This window comes from Plecotus auritus, assembly GCF_963455305.1.
Source record: "Plecotus auritus genome assembly, chromosome: 10".
NCBI lineage: Eukaryota > Metazoa > Chordata > Mammalia > Chiroptera > Vespertilionidae > Plecotus > Plecotus auritus.
The window spans coordinates 47,217,951-47,244,400 of record NC_137785.1 but is presented as its reverse complement, the minus strand read 5'-3'; the positions used below and the strand labels follow the sequence as shown (position 1 = coordinate 47,244,400).

Below are 26,450 nucleotides of genomic sequence, written 5' to 3'. Positions count from 1 at the left end.
AGAGAGAGGAGAACATCAATGTGACACACATCGATTGGCTGCCTCCCACTTGTGCCTTGACCAGGGTAGGGGATTGAACCTGCAACCGAGGTACCTGCCCTTCACTGGGAATCGGACCCTCAACCCTTCAGTGTGCGGGCCGACACTCTCTAACCACTGAGCAACCCGGCAGGGCCTTTCTTAATTTCTGATCCTCAATTTCTGAGCCTTTCCCTTCTAGGGCTGTTGTGAAAATTAAGTGACATAATAATTGAAGACCATAAACTATTTGGGAAATAATAAAGATAATAGATCTTTTTGACCTAGATGCAACTAGAGATCATAGAAAATGTAGATGAGTGGAGGCTGGAGATATGATCGTGTTCTAGAAATATGAATATATTTTGAATTGACATAAGGATGAAGTACATTTCATTAAAGAGAAAATGAAGATAATTTATGTGTATCCCTACAAACATGACTCACAGAATAGAACCATAAAACAATTTGTCTTTGTCTTGCTTTGTCTTTTAAATATATACTATGGAGCTAATTTTTTTCGTTGCCCCTGGATGAAATTTAAGCTACATCCCCACAAGACCCCTTCTTTATTTACCCTTTGGCCTGGCAGTGACTTTCGGCTTTCTCCCTCCAGGAGACTTCCTTGATCAGGCTGGAAGACGACCCCACTCTCGCTCTCTCATGTCAGTGGCCACCTCTCATCCATGAAGATATTTGCTCCTCCTTTGCCCTCATGATCTCTGCACATGGTCCCAACACGGCTACTTTCCTAGCTCCCTGGAGACGCCATCTACTCTCCTGTCTCCTGCCACTGAGATTTCTCTAGCATGAGTCGGCTCAGTTCACTGTATCCCTGAAGCTCCAGAGGACATGCATTGAGCTTTTTGAGTGTCTTACAGAAGCCTCTTTCCCCAAGCTTGAGGTGAGGAGAAGCATCCTGCACTATCACCCTGGGGCCTGGAGAGTCACAACCCCAAGCCTCCAGATATGCCCACAAGTCCAGCACGTGCAAAAGCCCAATACATGGAAGCCTTCCGGGTTTTCTGATCCTGCCTCCCACTGCCCCCCACTGCCCCTGTCCTGACAAGTTCCAAGCCCTAAGTCCCCAAGGCAATCCCGAAGTGACACAGTTATTGAGAGCCACACTGGGGTAGAACTAAATGTGAGAGCCAAATGGGCCTTTCTGGTCTTTGCCAACTCTCTTCAGGAAGAAGAACTGTTTCCACCCCTACAATATGAGGCTGGGTGGGTGGGTGAGAGGGAGAAAGGTGTCCCAGCCAACCAAGAAACATGATGGATGTGGCAGTGTCCCAAGCAGGCACCAAACAACCCCCACATTGGCTGCCCTGTTGTGATTTTTCCTGTTAAGGACTTAATCGGGGAACCCATTGAGAGAAGAATTATGAGGCCCCTTGCTCACTGTGACCAAAAGCATTTCAGGTAGTGCCAGGCCTGGAGGCAGAATGAAAACCATGCCCCAGGAACCCGAAGAGGAGAAGGCTGAAGAGAGGAAGGCAGTGGGTATAGGGGGAGGGAGGACCTGAGTCAGAGTTGCACTGGGGAGAAACCTAGGGTCCGAGGGTCAGGCCAGAAGCCCTGGGGGAGGAATCTGGGTCCTGTTCTCAGGTGGCCCAGGAGGAGACAGATGGTCTGGAAGGCCAGGCAGTACCCTAGGAACGTCCACACCGGCAAGGCCTATCTCAGATGATTAAATGACAGCAGACAAATTTAACTAAACATGAGTAATGGGAACACAAAGGGAACGTGAAGAGAAATAGAATATTTTAGCAACATAAGAAAATGGGCAGAAAATGACTTTGCAATGAAATGTCAAACTTCTGTGCCTGGAGGAGATGTAACCTGGTCATTATAGGCTCAGGGAAGCGGGGGAGTATGTGGTTATTTCAAGCAAATTTTAATTCACTTTAATTTAATAACATATGGCCAAGTTCTTTTGGGACAGTGTTTGGGGACCGAAATGAAAACCAGGGAGTGCCAGCCCTGTTGACTTGGGTGTTTCTTGTTTGTTGTTTTACAGTGAGGAGCTGTACTTATATTCATTCATCCAGCCAGCCATTCATCCAGGGAGTGAATGTTAAAGCCTGAGGATTAAGAAAACAAATGGCTCAGCCCTACCTGCCCCTGCCCCCAGGAGATCCTGGTCAGCTGGGGAGACAGTCAAGTGAATAGAAAGTTACAATGTAGGGCCACATTCTGGACCTAACACTTGGTGCTCAATAGAAGTTTGTGGAATGAAAATGCATGGTTGGAAGGGTGGTTCTGAGAAGGCAGCAGAAAGGAGTAAACATTAAGCTGGGTTTTGAAGGATGAATAAGAGTTCACTAGGTAAGCAAGCAAGTCAAAAGCAGTCCAGGTAGAAGAGACTACATGTGACATGGTACAATGGATCACATGTAGCAAAGGGGTGCTGGTTACAATCATGAGGCTGGAGGAGGTTGCCCAGGAAAGGGGGACAGGATTAGAAGAGGAAAGGGGCAAGAAAGAGATGCAGGATCAGAGGACCACTGATGAGAAATAACCCCAAAGGAAGGTAAACTCTGAAGAGAAGACCTGTTAGCCCACCTAAAGCTCACCACCACTGAAATCTCTACTCCAACTAAAGATGCCTATTCATCATTAGAACTCAATTCAGATCACTTTCCCCAAGGAGCCATTCTTTCTGGCCCAGGCTGTAGTGGGTCTTCCCCATGCATGCTCCTAAAACATCCTGTGCCACCAACCTTGTCACTGCTCATCTCCACCCCCAAGGGTTAGCTTGTCTGTATGCTTGCCCATCTCCCACCTAAGGCTGCCATGTCCACCTCTGGTGATCCCCCCACCCCCCCGCCACCACATTCATGCCTACCTGGATTCTGGCCAGGCTGTCCTGTCTATGGGATCTCATCCTAAGGCTGAACAAGGTCCATATGGAGAAGTAACTCCAGAAGCTGAGGTCTGAATCTAGGGCTGCTTGGCGGAGGGGGGGGTGGGGGGGTGGGGGGATGGCCAAGAGAAGGGTATTTTAGTTTACATCACATCAGATTTTGCAGTCTTTAAGGGACTGTGGAAGTACTTGGGTAAAAGCCCTTATGTCCCCAGAAGCCTGGTTGGAAGGGGTGGGTGGTTAGGGCTATTGTGTCTAGGTGACAAAGACAGAAGCCTGGCCCCAGGGCAGAGAAGCCAGATGGTTAAAGAGGCAAGGTGGGGAGCGGACTTGCTGAAGCCAAGGCTCAGGACAGGGTCTAGCAGTACAGCGGACCAGTTCCCAAGCTATCACCTCTCTCTGGACAGAGCTGCCACGAGGAACACACGCCCCTCAAGGGAACTGATGGATTTGCAGGTGTCCTGGGTGTCCACTAGGGGGCAACAGAGGTTAAGGCAGCTGGCGGGTCGCCATGGTAACCGAGGACCGTGCCGCTATGTTATCCCTAGAAAAGGCAGGTAGGTTCGGAGAACGCCCCAAGCATGGAGTCCTGGATGCCACCAAGTCAGTAGCCATCAGTTTCAAGCAAAGGCCCAGGCAGGGACAAAGGACCCAGCGTGTGAAGAGGTTTGGGGGCACCACTCGGGCACCTGGAGGCCCCTGCCAATCTCCCTATATTAGAGGTTGTTATGAATCTGATTCTATTTTCTCCTATTGTCTGTCATTCATGGGTCCTTGTTTCCTATATGCGTTTTGTAATTCAAGACTCTGAGCTCATATTTCTTGGTATCATATTTGGGGAAGCCTGGGCTGAAGGCCAGTTCCACCAGGCAGGATGTGTGTTTACTTCTGCCAGATTCCTGGAAGCACTGTTAGCTAGGACCAATATATAAATCCTCAGTTTGCAGCTTTTTAGAGAACCTAGGGACTGTAATTCAGGCTGCAAATCCACATAGGGACCAGCTTATACTTAACAAATTCTCAGGTTCCAAGGTTTGAAACAGGCAATTTACCTGTGTTCACCCGTGAAGTACCAATTTAATTTTTTTTCTTATTGATTTTAGAGAGAGGAAAGGAGAGAGAGAGAAAAAACATTAATGTGAAATAGAAATAATGATTGCTTGCCTCCTCATGACCAGGGATCAAACGCGCAATCTGGATATATGCCCTGACCAGGTATTGAACCTGCCACCTTTTGTATATGGGACGATGGTCCAACCAACTGAGCCACACCGGCCAGGGTCTTGAAGTCCCACTTTGTATTGATATGTGTGTGTATGGCACTTGAGTTTCACCTGATGGCTGTGCCTATAGGACCATGAACAACAAAGCTCTTTGGCAAATGATTTCCAGGTGAAAACTAGCTCTCAGAGTTTCATCTACCTCTCAAAGTTCTTATTTTTGCTTAATTTTTGGCCTTGGTGCGTGCCTTATGAATTTTCCAGCTCACCAATGCATTTTAAGAGATTTAAAAACAATTTCATGCACCATTAAAGTTGCTTAGCCCCGCTGGTGGAAACAGAAATGCATTTGAGTTCCTTAGAGGAAACCCACGGATACCTGACTTGGGAGATCTGGCTCCACTTCAACCTCCCCCAGTTAATTCCAAAACTTCTTACAGTTCGGAGCTGCCCCCATCCCCACCCCAGGGGCCAGCTGGTTAAAGCTCAATTATTTTTCAGTTTATCCACTTACTACACAAACAATGAAAACCCCCGCTGCTCTCCTTACACTCAGCCTGTTCTCTAATTCCCCTTACCCTTGCTTGGGGAAGCATTGGGTAGTATATAAACCCACCCCATCTCTGGGTGCTGTCAATGTCTGAGTAGCTTGCTTTCTTACATTCATCTTGGAGGTGGGCAGTAGAACAACACATTCCCCACTAGGTGGAGGCCTTGCTATTCTGAGGAATTCCTCCTTTTCTTTCTCCCATCCTAATCTCTTTACAGGGGTAAAGGGGTGGTGTTGGGCCATGATTAATAACAGTAGCAGGGCAAATTCAGCACCTAACCCCTGTTTGTGAGATCTGGGAGTATCTATCCCCAAATGTTTTATCTCTCTTTAGAATGCAGAATAATTTAATCTCAGCCCGGTCTTGGTTACCAATTCTGGGACAACAGGGAAAGTTTCTCCCCTCGTAGTAGTAAGTGATTCATTTGGTTTCTCCCCTCGTAACTAGTGATTCAATTGTTGCTGCTAATCCAGTGGCTCCCATCACAAAGTCCACACTTGGGTAGTTTAGTTGGTTAGAGTGTAGTCCTGATATGCCCAGATTGTAGGTCTAATCCCCCGTCAAGGCACACACAAGAATCAACCTATGAATGTATAAATAAGTGAAACAACAAATTAGTATTTCTCTCTCTGAAATTATTTTGTTGATCGCTTTACGTATTGCCCTCTTCCACAGGAGTGCAAGCCACTCCCCCAAAGCCGGGTCTTTTCTGTCCGATATACTGCTGTATCTCGCCCTACCAACATGCCCAGGCACAAGAGGAGCGCTGTGACTTATTGGAAGAAATGGACATTACAGTATTCAATCCCAGCTCCGTCTCGCTAGGCCCTCACAGCACACCCCCCGCCGCGGCGCCCCGAAAGATGTGCGGCTTATTCCCCAGGGGCCTCAGAGGGGTCGCGCGCGTGGGCCTCTGGGAAGTGTAGTCCGCGCGCTCGCCGGACCCCTGGGTTGCGGGAGCGAGACTCCGCGTGCGCAGGCGCACTTCCGGCTCTGCCCCGTCGCTGCGGCCATTGTCCAGCCCCGGGGCGGCTAAAGGAGGCTTAGGGCCTCACCTCCGCACAGAAGAATTGGAGAGGACTGAACCTGAGTGGGGGCGAGAGGAGCTGGCCCAAACCTTGGGTGGGCCTGAGGTCACAAAATCCGGAAACTCCAGGAGGCAGTGATTCCGAGTGTGCGGGTCGGAGCGGCACCTCCCACGAGTTTGGCGCTTGTCCGCGGGGCCGCGCCCACCATCCTACGGGTGGGACTGGGCGTGGCCAGAGGAGGGTGTCCTCGATTCCGTAAGCGTTTAATTTGGGGGAGAGGGTGCTGCAGGCCCACGCGGGGCCCAGGCACCTCTCCACCCCTCTCCCGGGAGAAGTGTCTGAGGGGCGGAGGCGGGCACCACGGGGCGGGGTGGGGGTCGGTGGGTGCCGCGGGGTGAGTGGGCCCTTTCTTCTCTCCCCAGTCTCTGTCTGGGAACCGGGCCGGCGAGGCAAGAATGGCCCCGAGGCCTCCGACGGAGGCGCCCCAGGTGAGCTGCACGGACTTTTCTACCCCGGGAGTGTTTGGACCAGTCATTGTTCTCCTTTGGAGACTTGGTTTCCTGGCTCGATCGCCCCCTCGGAGTCTCCCACCCCTGTGAGACCCGAGGTATCCAGAGCTGGGGGGAGCGGGCTTCCGTAAAGGGGGACTGTATTGGGGGTGGAGGGGACCAGGGCCGTGTGGTCTTCTGGGAGGAGTTAAGAGTGGATGTGTTGGAAGGTGTCAATGTTGAGAATCCTGAGTGCCAAGCCAATTCCTGAACTCTTGTCAATAAGGAAGGGGGGGTGTGTGGTGACAGGATAGGAAACTGTACCGGAGGAAGTGACTGTCAGTGAGTGAAGGAGAGAGGAGCCAAGCTTCTGACCTAGGAAGGCTGGTCTGGATTTGCCGAGGAAGAGGCTGGAGATGGGCTTTCTTGGGCAAGGAGTGGAGGTGGGGGGATGCAAGGAGGACTTGTCCCAGAGCTTTTCGTGTCTTTTTCTGCTTTAAAAGATATAATAGTGCACATCCCTAGATGTCCAGCCTTCGGTGTAGTTAGTATGAAGCTGATTTGTGAGGGAGAAGGCATTTTATAGAAGCATCACAACTCTGAGGTTGTCCATGGATTTACATAGAGTGTATCAGTGAAATATAACAAGATCCAGATGGTATTTTAATCCACACTCTCTTTAGAATTAAGGAAAAATCATATTCTAATTGTTATGTGTGTGAGACAAGATCAATCCAGATATATTTTTTTAGTTCGGAGAGGAAGGGAGAGGGAGAGAGAGAAAAACATCAATGATGACAGAGAATCATTGATCAGCTGCCTCCTGCACGCCCCCTACTGGGGATTGAGCCTGCAACCCAGGTATGTGCCCTATCCAGGAATCCATCCATGACCTCCTGGTTCATAAGTGGATGCTCAACCACTGAGCCACGCCTGCTGGGCTGGGTTGCCTTTTTTTGCGGAGGAGGGTGGGTGCCTTTTTAATGGTGAAAGTGGATTTGTGTTCTGAGCAGTGAGTTTTAGGGACTGCTTTAGGCTTCATTTTTAAAGTTATGTTTCCCAAGCACTCTGGTTCAGTTGTACTATTCTCATAGAATGGCCTGATAGTCCACCAAACTCAGGCTGAAGGACAGAATAGAGCAGTGAACCTACAACAGGGTTTTTTTAGGCAGAGATTTCCCTTCATCAGTGGTTCCCTTTCCCTGAGCATAGCCCTTGGGAGTGCAAAAGATGAGTAATTGAGTCATGTGACAACTTATCCAGGAAATTAATTAGTCGGGGAGACAGCTCATGCAGAAGTAGAGTACGGGAGAGGTGGTGCCAAGCAGTGTTGCAGAGGTCCAGAGGCTGCTGTGAGTGCAGAGGGGGAAGTGGAAATTCTGCCTCTGGGAAAGTCAGTAGAGACGCCTTTGCATAGGAGCATAATCAAAGCGGGTGAAATTGAAGGGGCTGAGGGTAGAACTGGTTGACTGTGGGTCAGGGGAATTGGGAGGCAAAAAGATGAGGGATATTTTCATGAAACCGTTGTCCTGTGAGATCAATGGTTAGATGAGAGTAGAAAGGAGTTTGGACTTTTTTATTTTGGCCTTTGTAACCCATTTATTTCTTTATGTACTCATTCAGCAGATAATCATTGAACCCTATGATGTATTAAGACACTTTTCTAGGTGGCGAGGTTACATTAGTGAACAAAACTGATAAAGGTCTCTGCTTTTGTGGAGCTTACATCCTAGAAGGAGTAGACAGAAAAATTATATGATATCTTAGAAGGTGATGGTACCTAAGAAAAATAATTAAAAGTAGGAAAAGGTAAGGAGGATTGAGTGGGAGATGTCAGGGCTTGTGGTAAGATTGCAATTTTAAATAGGATGCTAAGCTTATGTTTGTTGGTGACATCTGAGCAGACTTAAAGGAGGTCTGGGAAGGAGTTCTCCAAAACACCCGAATGTGTGTCTGGTGTGTTGAGGGAGCAGCAAGGAGCCTAGTATATCTTGAGCCAATGTTTTTGAGCAGGGAACTAAGTATAGTTTCTTATTACTTTTAAAGATTGTTGTGAATAACGAAGTATAGGAGCAAGAGTTTGAAAGTCAGAGCTCTTTTAGGGGCGTGGCTAGCAAATACCTGAAGTGGTCCACAGTGGGAGGGGAATGGGAGCAGAGATGAGTGAGTGGGGATACCCTGAAAATCCTATGTATATGTAAACACTGTGTATTTTCTTCCTTACATGTGTACTACATGTTTAGTTAGGGATACAAAAAAAGGTGTTTACCATTCTTAAAGTTGAAGCCACCAGAACAATAAGAAATGGAGGGCCCTAACCGGTTTGGCTCAGTGGATAGAGCGTCAGCCTTCAGACTCAAGGGTCCCGGGTTCGATTCCGGTCAAGGGCATGTACCTTGGTTGCGGGCACATCCCCGGTGGGGGGTGTGCAAGAGGCAGCTGATTGATGTTTCTCTCTCATCGATGTTTCTAACTCTCTCCCTCTCCCTTCCTCTCTGTAAAAAATCAATGAAATATATTTTTTTAAAAAAAGAAAAGAAACGGGGGAAGTTTTATAAGAAAAAAAACTGCATGTGGATACCTGTTACTTGTTCTACCTTGAGGGGAGGAAATGGAGAGGGACTGGGTCTGCTCTATTTTGATTCCAGATCCCAAGAGCTCTTACTGTTCATATGTCACATGGAGTGGTATGTTTGCCCATCCATCTCTACACTGGACTTTCAGTTCCTGTAGGTTAGGGCCTTGTAACGCCTCTCGTCCCTTACTCCAAAGTACATAGGTGGTAAGTGGGTGTTACATGAACAAACATTCATAACCCTTAGTCCCAAGCAGCAGTTTTACACTTTCTGCATTTTCTGCTCCTTACATGGCAAAAATGATATTTTTCCAATTATAGTGACCCTAATTTTTGGAAAAAAAATAATTGCATGAAACAACATGACTTTCACAGTTTTAAGAAATTTTGTCTTAAAGACAATGTTAAGATGTCAAGACCTCTTCCTCTAAGACCTATTTCAAAAGTATGATTCTTTTCCTGACTTTTCTATGTCTTGTACTACCTTTTTTTTTTTTTTAATCCTCACCCAAGGATATGCTTCCATTGACTTTTAACAGAGAGTGAGAGTGAGAGAGAGAAAGAGAGAAATATTGATCAACTGCCTCCCACACAAGCCTGCAACTGGGATCGAATCCACAATCTAAGCATGTGCCCTGACTGAGAATCAAATTGCCACCCTCTGGTGTTTGGGACAATGCTCCAATCAACCAAGCCACCTGGCCATGGCTGTATTACTTTCATTTTATTAAAATATACCTTAAGTATATCATATATTTTATCTCTTTATCATTTATTTTATCTCTTCTTTTATCATTTATTTTATCTCTTCTTTAGCATCTTTATTTGTTGTGATGAATTTCCTTTTTTTTCTACCTGCACATATTTTTCTCTTAAACATTTCCAATTACAGTATTTGAAATTTCATATAGTTTTTAGGAGGGTTTTTTTTAAATCACTTTCAATGGCTGTATTATATTGCTTTGCATGGACATACCAAAATTTGTTTAACCATTCCTAATAAGACATTTCAGTTGTTTCTACTATTATAAATAATATTCATTTCTATGTAAATCAATATTTTAAAATTATTAATGAGGTGGGGTTTTTGTTTTGTTTTGGTATAAGTCTTTTTTTTTTTTAATATATTTTATTGATTTTTTTACAGAGATGAAGGGAGAGGGAGAGAGAGTTAGAAACATCGATGAGACAGAAACATCAACCAGCTGCCTCCTGCACACCCCCTACTGGGGATGTGCCCGCACCCAAGGTACATGACCTTGACCGGAATCGAACCTGGGACCCTTGAGTCCACAGGCCGAAGCTCTATCCACAGAGCCAAACAGGTTAGGGCGGTATTAAGTCTTTGAAATCCAGTGTGTATTTTGCACTTACCACACATCTGATTTGGACTAGCCACATTGCAAGTGCTCAGTAGCCACATGTGGCTAGTGGTTTACTGTATTAGCATAGATTTAGAATGTTATTGCCTGACTTAATGGCATTTTTGGCATGGGAGAATTTGAGCTAGATTTGAACGATGAAGAGGAGGAATTGTATATAGGAGACATTTTTTAGGCTCTTGGTGATTCCAGAGCATAAAGGAAAAAGGAAGAATCAAGGATGAGGTCCAGATTTCCCATTGGGACACTGTAGATGGTGATGCTGTTAGCCTAAATAGGGCATTTGTGTATGTGCGTAAAGGCTAACAGTGATTTTCTTCTCTCCACACTCAATTGATAGGTATGCTATTGATTTGCACCTTACCAAACTGTTACTGGTCTGAGTACTTGAGTGGAAACACTATATTCTATGCCAGTAAAATTAATGTGTTCTAATTGGGCAAACTAACCCAGTCTTTGGGTGGTGGTTTTTATAAATGAGATTATTTTTACACATTAACTGCCATTCTCTAGTTTTCAGTTTGGTAAAGTTTTCATTTTCTGAGTTATAGTTTGAGCTGATTTCTCCTCCAGAATTGGTATATGTTAGAGTTGGATGACTTTTTTTTTTTTTAACCACCTAGAACATGGTTAGAGAGAGCAAAAGCCGGGGGTGGGGGTGGGGGGACACATGTCCTTTGGTGCACAGGACAACACTCAACCAACTGAGCTACTATGACTGGGCTGGATGACTTTATATTAGCACATGTTATCCTTTCTGGAAGGGCCCTCTCTACTTTTCTGCTCTTAAAACTCTTACTTCTTGCTCTGGTCAGTGTGGCCTGAGACAAGGTCTTGACCCTTGACTCTAGGAGTACAGTGAACAATAGGTAACAGACACCATAACACGTGCTATGAGTAGGGGAGCCATGGGAGGGTGTGGTATGAGAAGACACTTAGCTAAGACCTGGGAGTAGGAATTGACCCCCAAGGAGATAATCACATGTGTTAGCTAGGCAGAGGAGGGAAGCGTTTTGAGGCAGCACTTGCAGAGACAAAAGAGATCATTTAGTTTGAAGGCATTGGAGCTCTTCTGCATGCTGAATTGTGGCGTAGAGGGGTAGAGAAGCCTGAGAGAGCTGAGACTGTGGAAGTAAGGTGGGGACTAGGTTATAAAAGGCTCTGAAGCTCACACTAAGAAATCTAATTTTTAATTTTAAGAAACATACAGTTATTTATTAAATATTTATGGAGCACCCACCATGTGCCAGGCCTATTTTAGGCAATGGAGATTCAACCATAAAGAAAACATAATATTCCTGCTCTCCTGGAGTTTACATTCTGCTTTGGGATACAGACTGTAAATAAATATATATCTCACTAGATGCCTGGTGCATGAAAATTCATGCACTGGATGGGGGTCCCTCAGCCCGGCCTGCCCCCTCTCACAGTCCGGGAGCCCTCAGGGGCGGGAGGCGATGCCCCATCACATCTCTGCTGCTGCCACTGCCGGCAGCGCAAGACTTGGCTGGCCCTGGTTACCTGAGCCTCGGGCGGCCCTGGGTGGCTGGGCAGCCACCATCCAAGGCTTGCCTGCACCTCAGGCCGGCCCTGGGCAGCTGGGGGGCCAAGGGGACTGGGGGACTTCAGAGGCAGGTGTCCTATGACACTTTATTTTCCTTTTTCATAGTCCAGGTAAGAACTATGAAAAAGGAAAATAAGAGACTGACAGTGCATGGTGGGGGTGCTGCTTTATGTAGGGCAGTCAGGGAAGGTTGCTGTAATAAGGTGACATTTGAACAAAGAGCTGAAGGAAGTGAGTGAGGGGCCACATGCAGGAAGAGGCTTCCAAGTCAAGAAACAGTCAGAGCAAAGACTCCAAGTTGGAGAATGTATCGTGTGTTCTGGGGACTGTAGGGAGAGCAGAGTGAGTGAAGGGGAGGGAGCAGTAGGTCAGGGATGAGGTTCAAGATGAAGTTAGGGAGATAGTGGGGGAACAGATTGTGAAGGCCCATGTAGGCCATTGTAAAGATTGGGCTTTGAATTGGGATGCCATTAGAGGTTTTAAAGCAAAGAAGTGACTTGATCTGACATGTTTTAACAAGATTACTCTAGTTGTAATCTTGGGAGGGACATGTGAATGGAAGGAGGAGAACGGGAAGTTAGGAGGTTGTAGCAATGGTCCAGGTAAGAGATGATGGTGGCATGGACTAGGGTGAGGATGGTAGGAATAGGGAAAAGTAGGGAGAAATTAAAGGTTTGTAAGCATGACCAAATTTGTGTTTTAGAGAAGGGCCTTCCACCGCTCTCCACTGGGGATTGTGCCCACAACCCAGGCATGTGTCCTGACCAGAACCAAACCATGACCTTCCCAGTTCATAGGTCAGCACTCAACCACTGAGCCACACCAGCCGGGCTCATTGGCATTTTTATTCTGCCACAGTGCGTGTGGTCAAGTCAGACACCTAGTAAATACAAGTGTCATCATACGTGGCACAGTCAGATCCCTTGACCTGCTCAGAAAAATTTGCCAAGTTTCAACCCGTCCCTATTCCTGTGGGGACACAGCCACAGGGATATGATGTGGAGGAGCTAATGTTGTGTATGAATGCAGTCATGCACTTCACTAAGCAGAGGGGGCCACTCCTATTTCTCTAAAATTCAGATCTCTGCCATCTCCTTAAGGCTCAACTCAGGAAACAGATGTGTGGTATGGGTCAGGCACTTGGTGAACACAAGTGTTTTAGAGTTTAGAAACAAGTTTATAGTAGCTGCCCTCATAATGCTCACCATCTAACTAGAAAAACAAGCATTCAAATAATTGTGGGTGTACAGGGGGCTTAAAGGGCACTATACAGTGATTGACCCTCCAATGGGGGATCAGAAGGTTTCAGTGAAAATCAGCTAACCAATACCTGAAGTGTAAAGTGGAATTAGCAAGGGAAAAACTGCTGGGAGGGAGGGGGAGAATGGTATTTCCCAGGAACGAAAAACACCAGTTCAGCTGTGGCCAAGCACGTGGGGAGAAGCGCATGGACTAAGGCAGAAACCTCCACGTAATCTTTGCTCGTAGCTCCAGAAAACTTAAGGCTCTGTTTTCAACATCTAATTGTCTTTACCATAGTTTATTGTATCCTTCTTGAGATAGAAATCTAACCAGGACCAAAGGAGAAATTTCAAATAGGGCATGGTGACAAGTGTCTCGTGGCTTAACAAGGCCTAGCAAGGCAAGCAAAAATCAACCCACAAGCATCAGAACTGACCATTGAGAGTCATGGAGGACCCTCAGCTACCCTTGTTTCATTGGGGAGGTGAGGAGAAAGTGATCGGAATGGAATAAGACCTTTGACCTAGCAATTCCAATTCTAGCTAGCTATCCTAGAGAAGTTCTAGCATAATTGCATAAACAGTATTTAATGCAGTAATGTTTGCAATAGCAAAATATTGTAAGTAATCCAAATGTCTATTAATAGGACCTTGTTCATTTATTCATTCTCAGGGTATTTGTCAGCATTCAATGTATATAACTGGTGAAGACAGATAAAGTTCTCATGGAGCTCATAGTGGGGGAGACAGACAAGCTAACAAGTAAGCAATCTCAGATAGTGGTTAGAAGTACAAGTATCCTTTTTAATCTATTTGGTTCCTGAGTTAAGGTGGCAGGAATTTGGACAGTGAGAGATAACTGTGTCAGGAAGAAACTGAAACATGGTAATATGATGGAGAGTAAATTAAAGGAAGGTGCTGAGACAGCTTTTCTGAGGAGATGATGCTGGAGATAAGACTGAAATGACTAGTAGTAACTAGTTGTCAACCATGTAGAGATTCTAAGGGAAGAGAGAGTAACAAGCATAAAGGCCCCGGTGGGAACAAACTTGAAGTTTTCAAGGATCAACAAGTTCAGCATGGCTAGAGCCCAAGGAGTGGCGGGGAGTTTGAATTTTATTCTTAAGACAATAGGTGCTGTTGGCTTTAGGTCATGGGAATATTATGATACTATGGGGTCTATGAAGTAATTCAGAGGGTTAAGGTGAAGTTATATGTATTGCTATGGGAAGATCTCTAAGATCTCTAACTATTACATAGTTAATTATAAAAATAAGTTGTAGAACACTATTTATGGTATTTCACAAAACAAAACACTGTGTGTATAAGAAACATGGAATAGGGACTCTTTAAGTGTACGCACCAAACTGTTAACAGCAGTTATTTCTAGGGTTTAAATTAGGATTGGTGATGGGGAGGGCTGCCACTGCCACTTTTTACTTCCCACCGTATTTGGATTTTGTAACAAAGGAAGTACTCGGGCCGGGAGGTTCCTGATGGTATAAAAAGGCTTGGCTTTGAAGGGAAATACAACAAAAGCTAAGGATTGCAGGACATACTGCTAAGGGAAATACAACAAAAGCTAAGGATTGCATGACTTTCTGGCCTGAATGTTAGATTTCTTTATATAAGTATGTAAACAGCTACTATATGTAACCCAACATTGTCCCCTCAGGATATTGAATGTATGGTCATCGTTTCTAATAGACTCTACAGTATGTTCCCAGTATTGCCATGAGAATGTTTGTGTGGTTGATCCTACTTGAGCAGGAATGTGATCCTACAGGAATCAGTGACATTCAAGGATGTGGCTGTGGACTTCACCCAGGAAGAATGGCACCACGTGGCCCCTGCTCAGAGGCGCTTGTACAGAGATGTGATGCTAGAGAACTACAGCAACCTGGTTTCTCTTGGTAAGGACCACATCTCAATGTCTTGCCTATTGGTGGGTCTTTCCTTTCTCAGTTACTATGGTTGTGAAGCTCTGTGACTGTAGCATGGGTGGCTGTGAGCAGGGTGTGGGTGTTCAGGGTCAGAGCTTGTTCATCTTTTTGGCACCCAGCCTTATGGGTTTCTGAGCCTGCTCTTTAGGTAAAAGGACTTTCTTTTGCAGAACTGGGAGTAGGCCATCTGATTGCATAATTCTTCAAGTTGCCCGTTTTCTTTTCCTTCAGAGTTCATGAGGATCAAGGACTACTACTGACTTGTAGGAGGCTTCTTTGTCCACTTGCACAAACAAACAAATCTTATGTTTTTACCCATGAGCAGGATATCAAGTTTCCAAGCCAGAGGTGATCTCCAAATTGGAGCAAGGAGAAGAGCCATGGCTATCAGAGGGAGAAATCCAAAGATCTGTCTGTCCAGGTAAATGAGTGAGGATCAAGCATGTAGGAATCAGTGCAGACAGTGGCATAGCTGAGGGAGTGGGAAGCATTTTCAGATTGCGGTCCTGGGAGCTCATAGAAGGGCAGAGGAGGCTGAGCCATCATGACACCTCTGTATATCTCCCTTCTCCAGTAGGGTGCTCCTGCTGCTGGTCGGTCTTAGAGGAGAAGATACCACTTTGTTCTACACTTAGTATACCATTTCTCCTATCCTATAATCCTACTTTCTGGATTATTTTCTCCTCTGGTATCCTCAGTCTCCCATCATTATTTAGCGATCCCTTTTCCTACTTACTCAGACAAAATTGAACTTCCATGTCTCCTTCTTGTTTCGTCTTACTGTTCTCACTCTCAGCTGCCCAGACTTGTAGGAAATATCCACAGCCTTGATTCTTCCTCCCTTCATAACTTGTTTTTAGACTTCTTTCCCTCACTACAGCTGTCTAGGGAGGAACATGGTCTTCCATCCATTCTGTGGTCATGTTGATTTGATTCATTGCCTCTCTCCTCGGTTCCTAGAATATCATTCTCTCCTGGTCTCCCACCTTGTTATGTGCTTCTTGGCTTTAGGTCTTTGGCTTTTCTTGCTTTTCCTTCTAAGCAAAAATACCTTAAGGAGTCTGTCCTCCAGGCTCCGCTCCCTTCTTTGTTACAAAAAGGGTGCCTGCCTTCTGGTGGTTGTAGCTCTTTATTTATGCTATAGACTCAAAAATCATCCTTGCTTGTACCCTGGTCACTTATTCCTTTTCACAGAACACTTTCACTCGCAAGTCCCACTCAGTTCTTACTAAAGTATAAAATCTGAATTAATCATCTTGCCCATCACTCCTTTCTACCCTGGCCTGTTAGAAACCTTTTAGTATTTCTAATCTCTCAGACCAGACACCATAGTCAGTTTAGTCTTTTTCTTTCAACCCAGGTTATTTTCCTTCTTTGAGAAGTTACCTTAGACTTTCCTGCCTTTAACTTCCGCTGGTATCATCTTCAACCAAACCCCAAAACCATTAGGTTACTTAGATTACTATAATTTCCAGTTAAAATTGCTCCCTCCATCTTTTTTTATAATCCATATTAGATTTTTTTTATTGATTTCAGAGAAGGAGAGGGAGAGAGAGATAGAAAGATCAATGATGAGAATCATTGATATGCTGCCTCCTGCGCACACCCCCCACTGGGGATCGAGCCCACAACCCGGGGCATGTGCTCTTGACCAGAATCGAACCCGGGACCCTTCACTCCCCAGGCCGATGCTCTATCCACTGAGCCAAACTAGCTAGGGCCCATATTAGATTTTTAAAATCATAGCTTTATTGAGATATAATTCATAAAACATAAAATTCACCCTTTTAAAGTGTACACTTCAATGGTTTTTGGATATATACAGAGTTGTGGAACCATCACCACTATGTAATTATAGAGCATGTTCAACACCCCAAAAGGAAACCCTGCACCTATTAGCAGTCACTTTCTATTTCCCATACCCCAGCTCCTGGCAACCATTAATCTACTTTTCTCACTATGGATTTGCCTATGCTAGGTATTTTCTGTAAATTGAATCATATAATATGTAGCCCTTTGTGACTAGCTTCTTTCACTTAGCATGTTTTTAGGGTTCATCTAACACGTATTACTTCTTTCTTGGTATTCATTCCTTTGTATTTATTCCATTGTATGCATATACCACATTTTGTTTATTAATCACTTGATGGACCATATTGGACATTTTAATGCTTTATCTTCATAAACCACACACCTCTGAAAAAACCTTGCTGTTACTCCCTATATCTCATTATAGAAAACATACTCCCATGATTTAAATGTCTGCATCAAACCTTCCAGTATGATCTTTCTATTCCTGCCCAAGCAACCTTCACTTAGGTTGGACTTCTTTTTAATGTTCTTTGTAAGTAGCATGTACTTTCCCTCATTAGATAATGCTTTCTGCCTATCCAAAACCATCTATTCTTTTAAGTTCAAGGTCTGTCTAATTCATGAAACCTGATGCATACTAACGTATTTACTTCTTCCTTCCCTGATTACAGACAACATTTATATCACCTCTACCACACAAATTCAGAAGTAATAATATACCACCCAATGATTTTTTTTCTTTGTCTTTTTTTCTTTCTTTTTAATTGTCAAAAGATTGAGTCTTATTTCTGTTCTTAGATTTCAGGCTACTAAATAGTCTGTTTTTATTTCTGTATATTCTATCTGTGGTGCAAAGCATGTCAGCAGGCAATTAGAAATTACTCGATTGATTGTTATGAAAACTGGCTTGGGAAAGAATTTTATTATTCACTTATTTCAACAAATATTTCTTGAATTGTTCCACTGAGAATTATTCTAAAAGAAATAGAAAACATTCGCTGTCCTTAGAAATTTAGAATTGAGTCTTGTTACAGGGTAAGGACTTTTGGGGTTCAGGGCCCCTTAGTTACTGTGTTATTCCCTCCTAACATTTTATTAAGAAAGTTTTCAAATATATGAGAAATTAAAAAAATTATACAATGAACACCAATCGTATAGTTAACATTTTATTATATTTGCTTTTTCACATACCTCTTCATCTATCCATCTGTCAGTTTATCTTTTATGTACTTCCAAGTAAGTTGCAGATGAGTGTATTTCGTTCCTACATTTTTTCATGTGCATATCAACTAGAGCTCAATATTTGTTAATGGTTTTTTGAGATCAATGTATTAGGCAGATTAAAATAAATATTTTTTGGTGAAGCAAGGTGACTAGTGTAGAATCAGAGCTCAAATAGACAAAAACCACACCCCAGTTGTAAGGGCAAGAATGATTTGACTCCTGAAATATTTTTCTTAGTGTGTGACATCTAGCCCTTGATCTCCAAGTGTATTAAAGAATCATTTCTATTAGATCACTGGCTGTAGATTTTTCACTTAAGGGTTTGACTATCTGGAGCCTCAGAGATGACATTTAAAGAAATTATAAAATAGATATATTAAGGAGATAGATTCTGTAGTGGTTTATAAAATGGACAGGAGGCATAGAGAGCAGATAAGATCCTGCAAGATGGACTGTGATCCTTTTTCCTTTGTATCTATACCTAACACTCTCTTAATCACTTATCTCCTTACTCCCTAATCAGCCTCCTGGCTGGGCTTCCTAGTTCTGAACTTATCATTCACTCTGGATCTGCAGTCTGTATTATCATATCTCTTCACTCTTCCTTTCCTCCATTTTGGGTATTCTCCCCAAGCCGCAGGGCTGATTTCAAAACATAGTCATGTATAATTTGAATCTCATTTCCTCATTCCTACTGTAGCAATTTGTCTCAACAGGAGGGAATAGGGGACTTTTGCACTTTGGATTTCTTTCAGACTGGAAGACCAGGCCTGTGGCCAAATCATCAAATCTACAGCAGAACATATCTGAAGTATCCCCTCACACAGATGATCTCTCACGTGCCACGTTAGAAGATGTGAGTAATCAGTTAGAGAGGCACCAGGAAAATTGGAAGAGGTATCTGGGGCCAGATGTATCCACCCAGAAGAAAATAATCACACCAGAGAAAACCTTTGAGCATAATAAATTTGGTGAAAACTCTAGATTGAACACAGACCTGGTCACACAACTGAACATTCCTTCAAGGTCTAGTGAATGTGATACGCATGGAATCAATTTGGGACATAATTCAGACTTACTTAATCAGAATAATATCCTTGTAAAAAAGAAACCTTATAAATGTAATAAATGTAGAAAAGCTTTTATTCATAGGTCATCACTTACTAAACATGAGAAAACTCATAAAGGAGAGGGAGCTTTTCCCAATGGTACAGATCAGGGAATGTATGCTGGAAAGAAACACCATGAATGTACTGACTGTGGAAAAACCTTCCTCTGGAAGACACAGCTTACTGAGCATCAGAGAATTCACACAGGGGAGAAACCCTTTGAATGTAATGTGTGTGGGAAGGCCTTCAGGCATAGTTCGTCCCTTGGTCAGCATGAGAATGCACATACCGGAGAGAAGCCCTATCAGTGTAGTCTCTGTGGGAAAGCCTTTCAGCGCAGCTCCTCCCTGGTTCAACACCAGAGAATTCACACTGGAGAGAAACCCTATCGATGTAACTTATGTGGAAGGTCTTTTAGGCATGGCACGTCCCTCACTCAGCATGAGGTCACACATAGTGGAGAGAAACCCTTTCAATGTAAGGAATGTGGGAAAGCCTTTAGTCGATGTTCTTCCCTTGTCCAGCATGAGAGGACTCATACTGGAGAAAAACCTTTTGAATGTAGCATCTGTGGGAGGGCTTTTGGTCAGAGCCCATCCCTTTATAAACATATGAGGATTCATAAGAGAGGGAAACCTTACCAAAGCAATAACTATGGCATAGAATTCAAGCACAGCTCATCTCTTACTCAAGATGAAAGCACTCTGACTGAAGTGAAATCCTACCATTGTAATGACTGTGGGGAAGACTTCAGTCACTTTACAGACTTTTCTGACCATCAGAAGATCCATACTGGAGAGAACCCCTATGATTGTGAGCAGACCTTCAGTCAACAATCTATTTCTCATCCTGGAGAGAAACCCTATCAGTGTAATGTATGTGGGAAAGCTTTCAAAAGGAGTACAAGTTTCATAGAGCATCACAGAATTCATACTGGAGAAAAACCCTATGAATGTAATGAATGTGGAGAAGCCTTCAGTCGACGCTCATCACTTACTCAACATGAGAGAACCCACACAGGAGAGAAACCCTATGAATGTATTGACTGTGGGAAAGCCTTCAGTCAGAGTTCATCCCTCATTCAGCATGAGAGAACTCATACTGGAGAAAAACCCTATGAATGTAATGAATGTGGGCGAGCCTTCCGAAAGAAAACCAATCTGCATGATCATCAGAGAATTCATACTGGAGAAAAACCCTATACTTGTAAGGAATGTGGGAAAAACTTCAGTCGAAGCTCAGCTCTCACTAAACACCAGCGAATTCATATGCGAAATAAACTCTAAGAACCCTGGAATTTTTTAAATGTGCAGAAAGCTTTAGCTAAAATATTATTCATACTCAATGTCAAAGGATTCTTTCTGGATAAAAAGTTTGAGAATGTCACAAATTATGTGTATTTGTTATGTTGTGTGCAGAGAAAACTGCTAGTAGACAATTTTTTTTTCAATAAATAAAAGATACATTCTTAGATCTGGTTACAAACTTTTATAAAAATAACTATAAACATAATAACCTGTTGGAGATGCTATGCCTATATATTGAGCTTTATAAAACTTTTTAACATATGTGCAGGAGATTACAAACTTTTAACAATTTGACTTGCAATTGTTACTGTTTACAGCCTTTTTTATAGATAAAATTCCTGCATTAATGACCAAAACTCAATTTAAAAATTGCTTGACAACTGCATTCAATTGCAGCTCTTATATTGAATGCACCATGGAAACCCAATTCCACCTGCAGAAATTCACCATTCAAAGAATTAGATCAGCGGTCCAGCTACTTCATTGTACAGATGAAGAAACTGAAAACCAAAGATGTGAAATGGTTTGCACAGTATGCTGCAGCTTATGATGGTAAAACTGGTGTAGGATGCAGGTCTCCTGGCTCTTTGGCCCCAGGATCTTGACACTGAAAAGCTAATTTGGAATTCAGAGGGCTTTTAAATAAATTTTAAGTCAGATGCACAAACATTTAATGAGCACTTAAGAATTCATAAAAGCATAAGAGGCAGCAAGACATATTTAAATTTGTCACAAACTTATTTAAAGCAACTTGTTAGAAGCTTACAAACCAAAATGTTAACAGAAACTGTAAATGGTTGAACTACTGGTGACTTTTCTGTTTCCCAAGTATCATAATTATACTTTCAACTAACATGTCAGTTTTATAGAACTATTAAGTCCTCTAGTCTGCACTGCCCCAAGCTTCCTATATTGGATCAATGAGAAAACAACACAAAACTAAGACAAGAATTCCCCCCCTCAATTAATTTGTGGACAAGTATAAATTCAGGTACCTCTTGCCATAAAATTTGCCTTTAAATTAACACATGTGCCAAGGAAATATTTCACCATAAAAATAAATAACTTTTTTAAGCTTGGTGGTGCTTTTCCATCAGTAAAGCCTGAGAGCTAAGTTTCAGTAGCCCACTCAAATCCTTAGTGTCCCTTATGGGAATTCATAGGCTATCCTAAAGGAATTTCAAGAAGTTTTGTTGATTCATTGGCACTAACAGTGCAAATAAATTTAGGAGCAATTGTGGACATTGACCCCTTTCATACGAGAGCATCTCTAAGATAAGCCAATTTTCCCACCTTGATGAGTCACTGGGAGGAGTGATATGAGTGGTGGTGATGGTGAAATCTTTCCTTCTGGCTTTCTTGCATGCCAATTAACAGGATCCATCATCCTTGTCTCATCCTGGATAACACGAGGCAGCTCCCAAACATTCTTCATAGTTCTTTGCAGGAAAATGTGCCTGGGGGTTGAAATATGGCATGTCTAGCCCATTGTATATCACATATGGAGCAAGATGGGATATTCCCTAGCAGATCTGCCCTTCTAAGACATTAACTATTCAAAATATTCCTTGTTTATGATATTCCATGCTGAGTGTACACACAATGCCAAAGTCATGCTTGTATTGTCTGGTACATAGTTTGACAATATGTAATTATACTCAAACCTTCCCCATTGATTGGCCAAGATGCCTAACAGGAACTCATTTTGCTGCTGATTGTTTGAGGATCCCCATAGTGGACTATTAGTAAGAATGGCATGAACTGTAACCAGTCGAGTGCTACCCTACTGTTAAGAAGTTTATAAAGACTTTAGATCTAGTAGACCCAAAGGAGACCACTGGTTTGTGTGTGGAGCCTGGCCTAGATCCAACCAATCTCTAAATCTCAGCACATCTTCATTGACAGGGAGGGAGCCCAGGATATATGTGTGGCTAACAGCAGAGGATTCCATGGTCCCAGCATCTATGCACCATGCACTTATGATCACCTAGCTTTCTAGGCCACATGAAATGCATCCTTGTAACATCATTGTGTCATTTCAATAAATAGCCTTCTTAGTTGAATGGGAGTCAGTTTGTCTATTTCAATTTTCAGAAGTTGACTAAGAAAAGAGTGGCATATCAAGAAGGAGGGATTAACTGCTAAACTCTTCACAGCCTGGTGAGTTAATAACAGCTACCATTTATTGAATGCTACTTGAAAGACATTGTGCCAAGTACTTTATAGTCATCATTTCAGTTAATTCTTACAACTTCCCATTCTAGGTCTTGTGGTAACTATTGTCTGTCTGCCCAGCTTTTTCCCTCTCTTTTCTTGTAACAATCCCTGCTGTACTGATCACAGAAATACAAATCAGGACATGCGTGGGGCTTGGTGATAGTTTTAGGGGAAAGTATGTTTCTAGTTGAGCCAATATCAGTCCTATGCCAGGATTTTTTCACAACAGAGTTAGCAGGGGAATTTTAATTTTGGGTTGCTAGGCTGGGAAGGTGAAGGCTAGAGCTGCCTGGAGCCCGATTCCCTACCAGAGAGGGGAGATCTCTTTTGGGAGAGGGTGACACTGACATGATGGTGTTCTCTTTACTAATCCCTGAAGTCTCTGGACCTGGCTAAATTTCTGAAGCACTTTGTAGGATTCAGTGGGCTCCCCACTATCAGTCCAGTGATTCTTTTTTTTTGACTAAAGGCCAATCTGTTAGACACTCTTTCTTCCTTCCTTCCTTCCTTCTTTCCTTCCTTCCTTTTTTTTAAACATATTTTTATTGGTTTCAGAGAGAGAAACATCAATGATGAGAGAGAATCTTTGATCAGCTGCCTCCTGCATGCCCCCTATTGGTAATTGAGCCCACAACCCAGGCATGTGCTCTTGACCGGAATCAAACCGGGGACCCTTCAGTGTGCAGGCCGATGCTCTATCCACTGAGCCAAACCAGCTAGGGCTATACTTAGTTTCTTGCATTAAAGAAATCTAATACATGTATTATGTCCTTGTTTTATAATGGTGGGAGGGGGATGGGGCCCAGAGGTAAAGTAACTCACCCCAGGTAGTACTGCCTATAGCAGATTTAGGGTTCTGACTCAGGACTGGCTGCATAGGCATAGCTCTTAACCACTAACTGTTGTCTCCAGGGGCATGTTGGGTTCAAGGAGCTGTATATAGTACAGTGTCATTTGGGGGTGAGTGGATAGAAGGATGTGGTGATAGGTCAGAGACCAAGCGGAGACAAAATGATGAAGGGCCTTGGAATGTTTTCTTGACTCAGTAAATTAAATCCCCTAAATTCACTCACAACCCTCATACCTTAATGTATCATTTAAATCAGCCTATACTGTAGATAAAAATATTCTGTCATACTTAAAGAAGAACTTTCATATTTTCCATGGTGCTACAGAGTCTCAATTTCCTTAACAAGTTCCCTATTGTGACAATTTTATAATGATGACATTGAGTACTTTTATCTTTTTAAGCACTCCCACTTTTTTTTTTTTTTTACAGAATCTTTTATGTTAATTTTTAACATATCCAGAATGAGAATGAGATAAAATATACGAAGTGAGATTGTTAGGTCAGCATGTAGAGGTTAGTATAACCAGATGGTGTGAGATTCATAAACGAATAAACTAGATATGATAGCCCGGGAGTAATCATCTCAAAATTGCAAACAGGACCCAAGAGAAAAACCAGCCTCCCACTCCTGGGGAAGGTCCTAGGGTAGGCCTCTCCCCCAGAGCACCTAACACACCTCTGCCTACATGGGAAGATCAGAAAAACACATCTGCAGTTTGTATGCATATTGATGGTGGCCGTGTTCAGTTCTTTATAGCTGCTAAACTAGTTAATTCTTACTCATCTTAAAAATGCAAATTAGCTGGCTGCCCTATTTCAACTAAATTGATGTCTCAAATTTTCAGAGATAACTGAAATGTCCATCATGGTACCACAATTCATGTTTGTGATTATTTGCTGCTCTTCCTCCACCTTGCACTAGATTATGAGTTCCAGGATGGCTGAGTCCACATCTATTTTGCTAGCTTTTTGTTTCCCTACTTAATTACTAGTATAGTGCTAGGGACACCGTAGGTACTTAATATAGTCTTGTTAAGTGGGCAATGAAGTAGAGATTTGTTGGTAGACAAAGAAGACTGGTTTATAAATAAAAAGATTCTCAATCTTGAAATCAGAATATTGCAAAAGAAAGCAGTAAGATACTATTTCTGGCAAAAAACTTAGAAGTCTGGCAGGAGAAAAATGAGAGTTTGTATGTACTGCTGGCAGGAGGGTAAATTGGTATAATTATTTTGAGAGTAAATTGGCGATTTCCAGTAAATTTGAAGCTAAGCATGCTTCATGACCCTAGACGAGATGTATACCCTAGATTAGAAATTCTCCTGTGTGAGCACAAAGACTTACATGAGGATGCTCATTGCAGTAATGTTTGAAATAGTGAAAATATGGACACAACACAAATGTCTGTCAGTAAGTGAATGGGTTAATAAGTTGTAGCATATTCTTATATAATACAACACAGTACTTAAATTAAGGAACCAGAGCATCTGACAAAACTTGCTATCTCTGCCTATTCTACTCCTGTGCCCATGCATTCTAAATATTTGTTTTATTGTATGTTCTACTCTGGAAGGTAAGCTCCATGAGAGTAGAGGTTGGGGGAAGGGAGGTATATGTTATTGAAGCATAACATGCATACAGAAAAGTACAAATAGCTAGTGAACAACTTGATGATTGAGGGTGGCTACTTTCGTATTCTTTGTATAGTGCCCTGTCCCAGCATAGAATTTCAAATATTTAACAAATGGTTGGACTGAATATACATATATTCACATGCCTACCATATTGAAAACAATTGACAATAAAGTCTCGGAGGGATGCCTTATAGTGTGGTATAACTTAAAAAAAATCTATTAACCTATTTTTATCAACTCATGAAGTAAAAGTAGGAAGGTATTAAAATATCAGCTTCAGAATGGTGGTTTCCTCTGGAGCTAATGGGGAGAGGAATAAGAAGGGATAAAAGAAGGCTTAAACTCATATCTTTTTTAAAAAATATGGCAAGATATTTACATTTGTTAAAGGAGTATGATGCATAGGTATTTACTGTATGTGCTTCTCTAAACCTTTAATCTCTTTAATAATTAAACTCAGCCTTTTGCTCTTATCTCGCCTATAAAGCCACCTGCTTGGTTCCCCTTAGAGTATGAGCCTGTTTAGCCTGTACATGTAGTGTGTCCAAAGGATTTAGGAGAAGGAAAAATAGGTACTCATGCTCCCAAGGATGAGAAGCTGATCCAAGAAAGAAGAGAGAGTTCTTGCCCTAACAGGTTTGGCTCAGTGGATAGGTGTCGGCCTGCGGACTCAAGGGTCCCATGTTTGATTCCAGTCAAGGGTGTGTGCCTTGGTTGCGGGCACATCCCCAGTAGGGGGTGTGCAGGAGGCAGCTGATTGATGTTTCTCTCTCATCGATGTTTCTAACTCTCTCTCCCTCTCCCTTCCTCTTTGTAAAAAATCAATAAAATATATTTTTTAAAAAAAGAAGAAGAGAGTTCTTGGCACTGTCAAGATCAAGCGAAGTCATTCTTAACCTGGAAATGCCATTTGAAGTATCAGTTTAAAAGAAGAAGAGCCTAGCCTGTGTGGCTCAGTGGACCAAGAGGTCACCTATTCGATCCCTGGTCGGGACACATGTCCGGTTGTGGACTTGATCCTGGTGGGGGATGTGTGGGAGGTGACCAATCCATGATGTTTCTCATCGATGTTTCTGTCTCTGTCCCTCTCCCTTCCTCTCTCTCTCTAAAAATCAATAAAAACATTTTTTTAAAAGGGAAGAGCAGGAAAGCAAAAGTCTTCTGTGTAGATAAGAACATAAGTAATTATTTTCAGGAGTTGGTGGAAGGAGAGAACTAATTTTTGCTAATTTCAGTGAAAGCCCTATAATTTTGGAAAAACACTTTTTTTTTGCACAAACACATTTTTTAATCATTTATTTTTAATTCTTCATTGTTGAAAGTATTACATATGCCCCCCCCCATTGACTCCCTCCAGCCCGCCCCCACCCCAGGTCCTCACCACCCCATTGTCTGTGTTCATAAGCTACCCATACTAGTAT

The 26,450-nt window shown here is 43.0% G+C and overlaps 1 protein-coding gene across 4 annotated transcripts in view; it reads left to right on the top strand.

The window, feature by feature from the left end:
* The window catches only part of ZFP90 (ZFP90 zinc finger protein), a 93,278-nt gene extending 67,105 nt beyond the window's left edge, over positions 1-26,173 (top strand). Inside the window, exons 3-7 of one of the 4 annotated variants that reach the window (XM_080643610.1) lie at positions 635-922; positions 6,106-6,171; positions 14,720-14,846; positions 15,202-15,297; positions 18,668-22,383. In XM_080643610.1, the coding sequence (XP_080499736.1) occupies positions 6,139-6,171; positions 14,720-14,846; positions 15,202-15,297; positions 18,668-20,307 (1,896 nt within the window). In that variant the 5' untranslated portion in view covers positions 635-922; positions 6,106-6,138 and the 3' untranslated portion in view covers positions 20,308-22,383. Of the gene's footprint in view, positions 1-634; positions 923-5,655; positions 5,939-6,105; positions 6,172-14,719; positions 14,847-15,201; positions 15,298-18,667; positions 22,384-25,877 lie in introns of those variants that run through there. The other 3 variants (XM_080643612.1, XM_080643609.1, XM_080643611.1) reach the window with 3 other exon arrangements.
* The last annotated feature ends 277 nt before the right edge of the window (positions 26,174-26,450 follow it).